At 41.9% G+C, this 14,305-nt stretch overlaps 1 protein-coding gene across 1 annotated transcript in view; it reads right to left on the minus strand.

Annotated features, from left to right (window-relative positions):
- The window catches only part of LOC107297407 (KAT8 regulatory NSL complex subunit 1-like), a gene marked incomplete at its 5' end in the record, with an annotated part of 64,354 nt that extends 51,543 nt beyond the window's left edge, over positions 1 to 12,811 (minus strand). The window contains 3 exons of the mRNA XM_015826775.1: positions 1,408 to 1,603; positions 3,119 to 3,234; positions 12,707 to 12,811. Coding sequence (XP_015682261.1) covers positions 1,408 to 1,603; positions 3,119 to 3,234; positions 12,707 to 12,811 — 417 coding nt within the window. The remainder of the gene's footprint in view (positions 1 to 1,407; positions 1,604 to 3,118; positions 3,235 to 12,706) is intronic.
- Between the last annotated feature and the right edge of the window lie 1,494 nt (positions 12,812 to 14,305).

Below are 14,305 nucleotides of genomic sequence, written 5' to 3' on the forward strand. Positions count from 1 at the left end.
CCTCCCACTCCCAACTCCACCAGACGCCGCAGCATGATACCGTGGTCCACAGTATCAAAAGCCGCTGAGAGGTCCAAAAGAACTAGGACAGAGGAATGGCCCCTGTCCCGGGCCCTCCAGAGATCATTTACCAGTGTGACCAATGCCGTTTCCGTGCTGTATCCCGGCCTGAAGCCCGACTGGAGCGGGTCTAGATAGATAACAGAATATTTGCTATTTACAAGTTCCAAAGTATCCACTGAAACATGATTATGCATCATTGGTCCTTCACCCTACTAATGTTCCAGTTAAAACAAAGAAACAAGAAAACAAACCCTCTCCAATATCCATGATGATACAATAATCCCATATTAAGATATTTAAATGTTCATCTTCTTGGAAAACAGTGTCTTCACTTTTTTCTGATTCAGAGAGAGAGCACTGCAACATGTGATCTTCAATACTGATATATTTAGAATGATTATCTAAAACTCTGGTTACTTTGGTTATACACTCTGTGTACTGTGTCTTCTATTTATGCATACAAACTTAAATTTGTTGACTGCCAATGCAACATTTGCCCTAAGCTGTTAGCCTGCCAGACTGTTCCAATGAAACAGATCAGTCTGGCTGAAAATGCATACTTCCTTAAATACTTACTGTAGATTGGCTACTTTTAAATTGGGGGGGGGGGGGGGGGAGAGAGAAAGAGAGAGAGCAAAGAACAAAAAATATTTTTTAAAAAACAGATACTAATGATAATTGTACCCTGCAACTGACACAAACATAAAACTTGGAATTGATTCTGAATTCAGCATGCTGAGAATTGTAGCCATTTAAACATTTTGTAATTTATAAGTGCCCACATTCAAAAGCACCAACATGGCTACCTAATAGAAACCATCATTTCTTTTAAAAACAGAAGAGTCAGGTACTTAAAAATGATTTGATATATTTTCTGTTAAGTGCACCTGTACAACATCCCTTCCTAAGTTACAGTATTCTACAACAGACATGCTTTTTTATTCTTTTAAGAATGCCACTGGTCCAGCAATTAAACTTAAAAGAGTGTTTAAAATTGTGACTCTTACCTCCCAAAACATTATGCATAGTGGAAGAAGTGAAACCACTTTCCTCTGCCCATTTCTACAGTCAAATGATCAAGATTTAAAATGTAGCTCTCTCTCAGTTTTTCCTACTCAATGCCAAATTTGTTTAACAGGGACAGCCTAAAAAACTTCCACTGACATAAGGACTGATAAATCCACTTTATTTGAATATCAGAGGGACTCTAAGCAGAATTTATAATGATATGGGACAAAAAATCAATATGTAAGACCAACAATTTGTTACTTAGCTATGTCATATAACTCAGCTGCAACATCCCCCCACCCCATTTTTCTACTGCCCTAACATCAATTTACAGACCTTTTTGGATAGTGGAACCAGACTGTTGGGTTGAACAAGCCGCCGTTTCTTGCAGCTGATGACAGGGCGCGTGCGGGCTGCCACACAGGTTCCATTGAGAGCTGAAGACACCGCATTTAATCTCTGCTTTTTCTGCAACAGCTCCTCAGCATCTGAGCCATCTCCCTGACTATGTTCTGTCAAGCTTGTCTGTAGACTGTCCAAGAATGGAAATACAGCACATTAGACATTTCTACTTCTCTAACACTAATGGGAGCCAAATTTTCATTACCTAAAAACAGCAGCCCATTTGTCCAGGCAAACCAATAAATCCATGCATATAGTAAAATATGCAAAACTAAACTCAGTACCCCCAAAATTCTTGTTTGATACCAGGTTAGGATAGATTGTGGTAAACGTTACCTGTCAGCAGCTCTCTAGCTTTTCATTATTTGGAAATGTCAGCTACTGTTTTTCCTTTGTCCTTACTCATGTCTCTCAGGCTGACATTTTTCTCTTCCACACTTTTTCATCATTAGCCTATCATATTTTTCTGTACACAATGCCTGCTCCAAATTTCCACTAGATTTATCCTGTCAACTTTCCATCACCTTTTTACTTTAGGTCTTTGTCAATCCAATGCATTCTCCAGATTAGCTGGTATCTAGCTTCCAGAGCCAACTTCCTCATCCATGCTGGGAGTTATATCCTAATACATTTAGAGAACATCAGGCTGAGGAAGACCCTTTGACTCACTTCCACTCAGAACTTTTCACACTTCTCCAGTTTATTTATTTATAAGACTTTTAGAAAAGAAGAATTTTGCAAAAGCCTACAATACGTCTGACAAAAGCATGTGGGAAAATGTGTTATGGTCTGATGAGACCAAGGCTGACTTTTTGGCCATAATTCCAAAAGGTTTGTTTGGTGCAAAAACAACACTGTGCACCACCAAAAGTACACCATACTCACAGTGAAGCATGGTGGTGGCAGCAGCATTATGCTTTGGGGCTGCTTTTTGTCAGCTGGAACTGGGGCTTTAGTCAAGGTGGAGAGAATTAGGAACAGTATCAAATATCAGTCAATTTGGGCACAAAACCTTCAGGCCTCTGCTAAAATGCTGCAGATGAAGAGGAATTTCACCCTTCAACACAACAGCCCAAAGCATTCATCCCAATCAACAGAAGAATGGCTTCACCAGAAGAAGATCAACGTTTTGGAATGGCCCAGCCAGAGCCCAGACCTAAATCCAACTGAAAATCCGTGTGGTGACCCAAAGAGGGCTGTGCACAGGAGATGCCCTTGTAATCTGACAGATTTGGAGCACTTTTGCAAGGAAGAGCGGGCAAAGATTCCCAAGGCAAGATGTGCCATGCTGATAGGCTCCTACCCCAGAAGACTGAATGCTGTCATAAAATCAAAAGGTGCTTCCACAAAGTATTTAAGGGTGTACACACTTATGTAATGTTAGTGTACATTTTCATTGATATTTTGCCCCTTAAAAGATTTCAGTTTGTTTTTAATTGAATTGTGCAGCTGGTATGTTGTATTAAAGGTGCAAAGAAGTCTGAAGTGATTTATCTTGGTCTGATTTTTTTAACATCTCAAAAACCTGGCATTTTAACATGGGTGTGTAGACTTTCTATCTCCAATGTACCTTCAAGAGTGGCCTTTCAGAAGTACCTTTCTTAAAGTTATATTTTATTAAGGAGAGATTTAGCAAGAACCTTACGTGTTAATGACTCCGTTGAATGGTCTTGGCACTCTATAGGTTTTAGCAGGTAGACTCTCTTGGGTATTACTAATGGATATACAAAGTTTCTCTGATGGCTGGGAGATGTAAGTGCCCTGTACAAGAAATGGAGGGGTGGGGGTGGGGAGAAAAAAAATCCTTGTTAAAATTATACAAATCTATGGTAAATGGCTTTTCTTTAACATGGCAAGCTCTAACAATCACCCACAGTATTTGTGAATCAGAGTATTTGAGAATATGAACTGTGTGATAACTGTTATACTCAACAACAAACAGTACAATGGGCTGGAACATGGAGATGATTTCAAAGATCCATTAAGTCAGAAACAAAGAAACAGCATTTTCTGCATCTTCACAGACTTTAAAACAGTTTTCCAAACCTGGAACTACTTTAATGATGAGCAGGGCAGTTTCTTTTTAAAGTTTGATTATCCATCATTTTCATATGGAAGGCAGTTTCCATTAGTGGAGACCCCTTCCTGTAGAAAACCTTGAAATATACAAATGCACACAGCAATACCCAAGCAACACAAACGTATCTTGTACATTTCCAAAATAGCCAACTAAACTTGATTCTGAGACTCTATATTCAGAATAAGTTAGAAGGGACCTTGGAGGTCTTCTAGTCCAACCCCCTGCTTAGGCAGGAAACCCTATACCATTTCAGACAAATGGTTGTCCAATCTCAAAAACTTCCAGTGTTGGAGCATTCACAACATCTGGAGGCAAGTTGTTCCACTGATTAATTGTTCTAACTGTCAGGAAACTTCTTAGTTCTAGGCTCCTTCTCTGCTTGATTAGTTTCCATCCATTGCTGCCTTCAGGTGCTTTGGAGAATAGGTTGACTCCCTCTTCTTTATGGCAACCTCTTAGATATTGGAACACTGCTATCATGTCACCCCTAGTCCTTCTCTTCATTAAATTAGACATACCCAATTCCAGCAACCGTTCTTTATATGGTGCCTCCAGTCCCCTAATCCAGGGCTTTCAACCAGTGGTACGGGTACCACCTGTGGTACATTGGCACCTGGCAGGTGGTACGTGACCATCCTAGAAAAGTGGTAGCGGGGGAGGGGAATGAGCTGAACTGGTGGCAGCACCGCACAAGCCTGAGTGAGATGGCTGGAGCTGCAGGGCTGTCAGGGCTCAGCGGAAGCGCCAGGATCAGCACCAGGCTCCAGCTGGAGCTCAGCGCTGATCCTGGTGCTTCTGCTGAGCCCAGAAGAAGCGCCAATCAGCTGGAATGTTGCAGCCTCTCCAGGGTCTTGTGATTTACATTCAGATGCTTGGCAACTGATTCATATTTATGACAGTCACAGTGTCCCAGGGTGTTGTGATTCCGTGCCAGCCTGTGTTCCCAACAGCTGAGTCTGAGGAATCTGAGGAGGAGGAGGTGGAGGAGGCCTTTGAGGGGCCGTCAGGGTCAGAGGGAGGCTCTGATGAATTACAGGACTCACGGCTTGATGAAGAGCCTGGCCCCTCCAGTCGTGTTTCTGATGAAGCTCAGCTGTGTGAGGAGCATGAGTCNTTGTTTGCAACGTGTTCCTGTGGACTATTTCCTTCCTTTGGACTTGAGTTTTGCTGTTTGTGTTTTGGACTTATTGACAGGTTTGTCACCCAAATAAAAGGGATTTTGTTTTGTTTTAAAGTCTCCAGCCTATTGTATCAGCAGGGGTTTGGTCCTTGTGCCTCTAACAAGGACGGCAATAGGCTGGGATAGAACACAGGGTTATGTGAAGTGACCAAAACCTGCTGTAACCACCCAGCAGATGGGAATAAAAACCAAACACCCCCCACCCCACCGCCAATCCTCAACAGAAATGCTCACAACAATGAAAACCTCAGACAGGAGGAAGAGCACCGCCAGGTGGGCAGGCAGGTGTCTTGCTCGGCTGTGGCTTGGGGGGCACTTTTTCAGTGCCATTGTAACTTCGAACAGTCACTAAGCGAACTGTTGTAAGTCGAGGACTACCTGTACTTTATCACTTTTTTTCCTTTTTTGGGGGGGGTCATCAAGTTTTTGACACCTTGCTAGGCGACTGGTGGTACTCGGATGTTGCCATATCCTAAAAGTGGTACAATGGGTGAAAAGGTTGAAAAGCCCTGCCCTTATCATCTTTTTTACATGTTGTATGTTTACATTTACACCCCAAAGCAGGGGTCTTCAAACTTGGCCCTTTTATGACTTGTGGACTTCAACTCCCAGAATTCCTCATCCAAGCACGCTGGCTGAGGAATTCTGGGAGTTGAAGTCCACAAGCCATAAAAGGGCCAAGTTTGAAGACCCCTGCCCCAAAGTTTAGTGTTTCATAATTATTATCGGACCTTTCTCAATCATATTAGAAAGGCTATATGAAATAAAGCAAAGGTTTACACATTCCTGATTCAGTGTTATAGCTTTACCTTTAACTCTATGTTACTATTACAAGTCTGTGACAAGGTCATTTGTAAACTCAAAATGAATATACTGAAGGAAGGCCAGGGTTTTAAGGGAGGATTTTAACCTTTCCCCCAAAGAGCATTTTTAAAGGGGAGAGTTTAAATGGACCAAAGAAAAGAGCAGTCATATTAGTTTTTGCACATAACAAAGAATTGAGTGGGATTTTAAAGATGAATGCATGTATCACAAGCTGTTTACCAATTACAGTCTGCTTTAACATATGAAGAAAAATGTAAGAACCTGATAGACCAATACTGTACACATTTATGGACAAAGAGGAAACACATGAACATGAATAGAAAGACAAAAATGCATGTCAGCTGGGTATATGTTTTGAAAGCTTTTACAAAAAGAAATCCAGGACAACTTAAGATGAGAAAAAAACTTAAAAATGTTTTCTGAGGAGCAGAAAAACCACATGCAATCTAGCAACCTAGTCCCCTATGAAGTGGATCTGCTGTTATTTCATGCACAGTATGTTATACCCGGCCAATACTATTTAGATGCTTTGCAAATGCAAGGCACAAAAACAAAATTTTGAATTCCTTGAGACAGCTTTATCTTTTATGGCAGTGGTTCTCAACCTTTTTAATGCCGCGACCCCCAACCGGTCGTAAGTCGAGGACTAAACCGGTCGTAAGTCGAGGACTAAACCGGTCGTAAGTCGAGGACTAAACCGGTCGTAAGTCGAGGACTACCCAACCGGTCGTAAGTCGAGGACTTTCCCTGCCCAGGAGTGCCGCGCATGCGTGGTTCCGCCCCCTGCGCCGGCCGAGGCGTAGCTGGCAAGCGGCAGAGACGGAGCAGGCCGACCACCAGCTGGCCCAACCCAAGGGAGGTAAGGCACCCGCCGGAAAAGGGGGAAAAAATGGTGGACAAAAAAAATGGCGGACAGCCTTGCTTGGCGACCCCCGTGAAATGGTCGATTGACCCCAAATGGGGTCCCGACCCATAGGTTGAGAACCGCTGTTTTATGGCAATATTGCCAGCAGTGAATCAAATTATGGGACCAAAGGTAAAAGGGATGGGGTGGAGACATAATTTTAAGCAAAGCAATCCTGCCCACTGCACAGTTTTCTTAAACTGCAGACAAGGAGAGCAGGCAATTGGCAAGCCTTTATACCCTGGAATATCACAGCTGATATCTCAAGATGTTTCAAATATAGACTCAAGGCCACCACTGTATGATTCATGAAGTAATAGATTTCATCTGGCTCTATTACCAAATACAAGTTTACAGCCTCCCCTGTGTGTATTCTGCATCTGTAGTATTTATAATTCAAATGGCAATTAACATGCAATAATTTCTGATCAGAGGCATGAAAAATTAGCAATGTTTGAGTTGCCCACTCTGCTCTAAACAAAAGGTCTTAGAAGAGTTTTTTTTGTACACATTCAAGTTACATACCCAGGTAAAACTAAGAAAACTCTTATCCAAAAGTCTAGGAAGACACTGCCTGTCACTGTATGGTTCTGATCAAATGGACAACTCAACTAGTCAAGCAGCTTTCTGCTTCTATGACAGTTGTTTAACACGATTGCAATGGTGAAACCTGCCTAATCAGATGCCACCTGAAACAGTCTCTTTGGGTAAGCAATTGTGAAACTTTACAGAATCAGGCCAATGGACAATTGCTGATTACCTTTATCTGACACTTGTTTATTTTACTCAGTATGTTAATATTTATTTATTGTTCATGGTTTTAAGTAAATGTCTGTTACCAAAAAAACCATGACTGAACTTGAGATCTTTTATATGCCAAGCAAATATAATCATTCCTTTAAAAACTGTGAATAAGTGCTAAGCATTCCTAAGATATGCCAAGTTATGGATAGAAAACTCTCCATTACCTAGTCATCTATGAGTAAACCCTGGCTGCCAGAACCGAAGAATGTTGATATTTCGGCCCATAGACTGATCAAAAGCATCTGATGCCCCTTGAATCAGAACCAATCTGGGATTGGGTAATACCCAATTTGGAGTGCATTCACCTGTGTTCCTCCAGAAAAACAGGTGAACAACTGAATCTCATCCCTCCCACAATCATTTACTACAGTTGCTGTCAACCCTAAGTCTGGTGTTTTCCTTATTCAACCACTTTTTAAATTAACTTTGTCTGTTTTTTCTTATATTTGATATTTGTTTCACAATGTCTTGATTTAAAAAAAAAATAAAAAGTTGAAAGCCAGTATTAAATTTTGGCAGAATTTTTTAAAAAATTTAAAATAAAAATTAAATATTTTATTCTAGTGCTCAGGAATTTTGAAACTGCATCCCAACTTCTAATAAAGTATCAATCTGTTGCCTGCAGTAATATGCCATCCTGGAAAAATGTCTTTGTGGATGCCAATTTAGGTAATAAGGTGATTCTGGGAGCATCTGCAGGGCAGAATGCTATTCCCTAATGCAGGGGTGTCAAACTGCCGGCCCACAGGCTGGATGCGTCATGGCGAAACCGCACCCACCCCACTGCTCGCAATGGAAAAAAAGTCATGATACGTCGCGACACATCACATGACGTTGCGGGTTTGACACCCGTGCCCTAATGTATTAAACTGGGAATTCTCCAAATACTAGGGCAAAAGAAAAAACAGCAACAGGACTTCTGGTTTTGCGCCTGTAGCGCATGGCCGCGCAAGAGCAGACCTCCGCTCCCCACGGCTAGTTTCGTCCTGCCAGGGGGACCCTAGATGGGTCCGAAGTCGCCCCGAAGAGGTGACCGTGAAGGAGGGGTGCCCCGTTGATCACAAAGCGACGGCAATCGCTTCATTTGATCGGGGGGAAGCCCTCCGAACCCGACAGGAGAAAGGCTAGCTGCATTCCAGTGTCTAGCCCCGTGGTGGCGAACCTATGGCATGCGTGCCAGAGGTGGCACGCAGAGGCCTTTCTATGGGCACATGTGCCATTGCCCAAGAAGGATGCTCCCCTCCCCCTCTTCACACACGCCTGACTAATGGGAGCTGGAGAAGGTAGGGAAACCAAACCCAGCAGCGCTCTTGCTCTCTTTCTCTCTCTGTACTGGGAGTCCGGGAACAGCTGCGAGAGCTGGGCGGGAAGATGGGAACCTATAAAAGCAGGTTTTGGCGGGAGAAGTGTAGTAAGCAAGCAAACAAGCAAGCAAGCGAGAGAGAGCACGACCTTTGGAAGTGACGGTTGCAGACGGGCGAGCGAGGAAAGTAGGACACGTGAGTTTGGAGTTTGGGAAGGTGAGCGAGGAAAGTAGGATGCACAAGTTTGCAGTTGGAGAAGGCAAGCAAGGGAAGAAGGATGCGCGAGTTTGGGAAGGCGAGCGTAAGACGCGCGAGTTTGAAGTTTGGGAAGGCGAGCGAGGAAAGTAGGATGCGCGTCCTAAGCTCGCCTTCCCAAACTCCAAACTCGCATGTCCTACTTTCCTCGCTCACCTTCCTAAACTCCAAACTCGCGCGTCCTATACTCGCCTTCCCAAACTACTATTTTTACAAATAGCTCAAGGCAATGAACATATCCAACATACCTTTCTCCTCCTATTTTCCTCACAACACACCTGGGAGGTGGATTGGGCTGAGAGAGAATGACTGGCCCAAAATCACCAGCTGTTTAATCCTCTATCACAGAGCCTTTTCTGTGGGCATGCGCGGTGTGAACAGGGCGAGCGAGGGAAGTAGCACACACGTGTTTGTACTTTGGAGAAAGGGGGAGAAAGAGAGAGAGAGGAGAGAGAGAGAGGAAGGAGGGGACGGAGGGAGGGAGGGAGGAGATGGGAATGAAAAGGAGGGAGGCAGGGACGGAGGGGAGGGAGGGAGGGAGGGAGGGAGGGAGAAAGGAAGGAAGGAAGGGAGGGAGATTGGAAGTCCTGCCTTAGTACTTGGCCACCAGCAGCCCTGTGGCCCTTTTGCCATCCCCTGGTGGTCTCCCATCCTATTGCTGAGGATGCTTTGGTTACAAAGCCAGGTCTCCTCGCATGGAGAGGGAGTGGGCCTCCCTCTGACCCACGCACTTTGCCCTCCTGCACCCACCATGAGCAACCTGGCCAAGGAGAGCGAGCACAGAAGCAGTATCCTTGAGGAGGAGGTAAACGCAGCTGGGCACCCCCTCAGGGAAGTGCGGCTAGGGTAGGCAGGGCTGTGGGGTCCTGGTGCCGTGGGAGCTCAAGGGCCAGGCTGGGCGCTTGACCTCCGCTGCCCAGGGCTCCAGGCAGTCCATGCCACAGTCCAGGGGCCCCCTGCATTGCCTGAGGCTCAGTGAGGCTCCTCCAGTGGACCACGGCCCTGCGCTCACCCCGGTCCCACCCCCCCTCCGCCGGAGACCCTCAGATCTGCCCCAGTCCTGCCCAGGCCCACACAAGTGCCCCTGACACGAGTGACATCGAGCTGGCCACGCCCATGCCAGCCACGCCCACCCAGCGGGCCACGCCCACCCAGCGGGCCACGCCCACCCAGCGGGCCACGCCCACCCAGTGGGCCACGCCCATCTGGCACCCGACGATAAATAAGTCGGGTTTGGGTTGCAGTTTGGGCACTTGGTCTCTAAAAGGTTCGCCATCACTGGTCTAGCCCAAGCTACCTGCAGCCGAAGTCCAAGAGCACTAACCAGAACAACTGTCAACAGCGTGCTTGGAATTGGTGAGAGTATTTGATCTTCTCTCCCTTATTTTGCAACTAAGTCCCTGGGAAAGATCCCCAAAGCAAAAAACCTCCAAAAGTGAGGGGAGGGGACTGCATTCCCATTCCCCCATAGACGGAAGCAGCGAATTAACCTTTAAGGAGGAAAGAAATATATTGGAATTAAATTTAAAATACTACAATCTCATCAAACTTAGAAACTAAAACAAACTGCTAAGATTATATTCTAAAGGATTTTGATGAAATTATATATATAAAAAGAAAAATAATAAGAACTTCTTGTCTGAAAGAGCTGGAAAACAAATATTTGCTCACATCTAGTGGACAATTAGTATATAGCACATTAAAGACAACACCCAGAAACAAAAAAAAATCTGTTCCCATGAACTCTAATAACCTTTAAGAAGATAGTTGCTAGTGAACAAAGAAGAGATTGTATACTGGGCCAGCTATAAGATTGGAAAGTGTTTGAAGGAAAAGAAATATTTTGATTGTGGTCTAAATTTATGAACTGTTTAAAAACTTTGATCTATGACTAATCTTTGAGAGGGAAAGTTACAGGAAGGGTTTAAGCTGTCTAAATATATTGAATTGCAATTCTGACTGGTTGACAATTGACTCCTGAAAGAACTGTTATAAAACATTGATTTTACTGAAACCTTGACAATTGAAAATTACAGTGGATTATAAAAATTATATATAAAGACAAGAACTATACAAAATTGGATTTTGAGTTCTGGCCAGCTTGACAAGGCTAATTACAGAGACTATGGCACTTATGATGGATTACTTGAAAGGGGGAGATAACATGGATATGACATATTCATCAAAAAATGATAGAAAACCACACTTAATATCTACTCTTGAAGGATTCAGCCGGAAAGATCAAAGACCTCTAGAAGCAACATTTCAAAACAAGACAAATACTTTCCAAGAAGAAATTTATGCAATGCTACGACAGATACAAATCACAATAGCTCTAAACCACGAGGAGATTAAACATAACTTCGATAACATAAAGGAATACACTTGTAACTTAAATTTACAATCAAAAAACATTCAAAGAATGATGGTAAAGAATGAACAAACAAATCAGATAACAGAATGTGAACTAGAAAAAAATGACTTAATTGGCGAAGTTACAAATGAAGGGAATTATAATTTAATACAAACAAGAAAAAACTCACAAGATTTGGATACAACAATAAATATGGAAAAGATACATTATGCATTAGAACGTCAAAATAAACCTGAGAAGAAAGAAGATTTAACAAAATGGACACTGCTAGGAGAATCACTGTTTGGGAGACAAAAAGTATACACCTTACGTATTATGTATCCTCTACACCTAACAACTACAAAAATACAAGAACTGTTTGACAAGTCGAAAATATTAATTTGGAAAACAATTTGGCAAAGGAAGAAGATTAGAGACGGGCTTAAGAGACTTGACTCGCCCTACCAGATGGAGTATTATATGAGCAAACAAATAACTTTGGCTATAAAGGGGCTTTAGAATAAGTGGGATAAGAGATATAAGTAATATAGTATTTTTTGATAAGATACAAAATGTAAAAATATTGGGATGATGAAAGTGAAGGAAAAGTTTGAACTTTAAAGACAAATTAAATTTGAAAAGATTTAGGATTAAGGAATGATTGAAATATTGAGGGGAAATTAGGCTTTGAAAAAAGGATATATAGTGATTCAATCAATTTTTACAAATAGAAGTGAAATATAAATTGATTAGAAAAGATGTTATAGGTAGATGTTATGATAGATAAGTAGTATAGTATTTCTATAATATATGAAATATGAAAATACTGGGATGATATATCTAAGTGGAAAATTTTTATATTTAGATGTTAATTACTGAGAAAATTATGATTGATAAAAATAGTTTGAATATTATGGAGAAATTGAGCTTAAACAAGATTTATGAAAATAAGATATATGGTGAATCAATAAGATGACTTTTACGAAAATAACATAAGTTGATAAGAAAAAAATGCTATATATGGACGCTATTATTGTTGGTATAAATATAGAAGAAAATGTTTTTATTTAATCATTTATATATGGAAAATATCAAATATCAAAAATTATATTTGTTAAATGCTGAAGGAGAATACTATTGGGAGAAGAGAGGATCAAGGAAATATCAATTGATATACTAATTATGGAAATATAAAAATTAATTATTATTGACTGTTAATTAACTATTATTGATTGTATATTTTTTTTAAAAAAATCATGAACCAAGACAACACGCTGTACACTAGGCACTAAGGTTGTTATTGTAAAAAAATCAATAAAACTCTTACAAAAAAAAGAAAGGAAAAAAAAAAACAGCAACAGGACAGTCTTTTACCCCCAAACAACTATGAAATACATATATAGAAGTCTAGTCTAGAAACAAGGTAATCAGTAAAACAAAATACAGCAATATAATGTCAACAGGGAAGGAGAGGGGTAATGAAAGAAATAGTACTCCAAGGAATGCTCTCTCCACTCTTAATACATACCAGTCTGTCAATTCCAGGCTCCAGCTTGAAGTCGACACTAAGACTATGGGTTGAATCACCTAATACATGGTCAGAAGGAGGCATCTCACCAAGTAATACCAGTCCCTAAATGGGAAAAGGAAAAAGACGGTTGCATTTTGCCAGGCCAAATTCTCCTTCAGACTATACCAAGAATAAAATTTACCATTACATTTCATTCATTGTATTTTGTTTCTTTGTACCTATCCTCCCTTTTCTCCTGCAAGATTCTTTGTTAGTTTTTTTCCTACTAGTTAGCAAGTTTATCTTCACTGTGCTGCATGATTTAAAATTCTTGCTCTGAAAAAGTCATTAAAGAAGAGATCCATTCTAGCATTAATCACATGCTAGAATGTATAGTTATAATATGGAGGACTGGGAAAGGAAAAATAAAATACTCATATTGAAAGTGTTAAGAGCAAAAACTTTTCTTTTTTGTTTGCCAGGAGGCTGGGTCTGTAAGAAAGCTGATCCTGGCTGAGTACCTCTTTCAGAAGCTGCAAAAAACAGAAAAGTAAGTTGGGTGTTGTTGGGCCTTAGAGCAGGCTGAGTCCTGCAAGTCATTGGGTGGGAAGGAAGCTGGAGGCTTGCAAGCTCCATCTGGCCTGATCTCCCCTTGATCGCTGGGTGGGAAGGAAGCTGAAGGACTGCAGGGACCCTGAAAAGCGGAACATGGGCTGCCGCAGGGGGTGGGGATAGCCTTGTAAGACCTGGGACAGGTGACTTTCCCAGGGCCTCCCCCACCTGAGGCACCCTGTACTCTATTTGATGACCCCTGTGTACGTTTAACAGCTACATCAGGGAGAGCAGGGGGTGGGGTCATTAAGCAAGGCCATTTTGCTTAACAGCCATCACATGTGTCCATAATGGGCAGGCTGCATTACAGTTGTATCTCAAGGACTACCTGTACCAAATCTTTACTTATATAATGTTTGGGGGGCCCATTAATCATTTACAGTGTATGTGTGCATGTGTATGTACACAGAGAAAGAAACAATGTGCTGTAACAACAAATGTTAAGATGATGTACACTAAATACTAATACTACAAAACCTGAATGAGACATTTTTACATTTCTCAAAGATTGATCTTATAACACAGGGGTGTCAAACTGCCGGCCCGCAGGCCAGATGCATCATAGCGAAACCGCGCCCACCCCATTGCTGGCAATGGCAAAAAAGTCACAATATATCGCGACATGTCACGTGACGTTGCGAGTTTGACACCCCTGTTATAACACTACTCAGCATTCTAACAGAGAGCAATCAAGCTACATGTTAAGTGGGAGTTTCTCTTTTGTAAATCTAAAGTAGCTTCAAATTAAAGAAGATTATATACTGTATACATGATAGCTATGGTAAACTGTATTTGATAGATTGCAGGTCTTTAGACAACTTTTGTATCAAGATCAAATCCTCCTGTTATCACATAATACAAAACAAATCTATTGGACAATGGCTTTAAAATGTTTTTTGTCTGTTTATTCTTCCTGCCCCTGCTCCAAAAGCCTTCAAGTTACAGAGGACTCTGTCAAGCGCCGGGGAAATCGGGAAATCCAGGAACTTCAAATGAATATAAAGG

The sequence above is a fragment of the Protobothrops mucrosquamatus genome, unplaced genomic scaffold, assembly GCF_001527695.2.
Source record: "Protobothrops mucrosquamatus isolate PMUCROS unplaced genomic scaffold, P.Mucros_1.0 scaffold3292, whole genome shotgun sequence".
Taxonomy (NCBI): Eukaryota; Metazoa; Chordata; class Lepidosauria; order Squamata; family Viperidae; genus Protobothrops; species Protobothrops mucrosquamatus.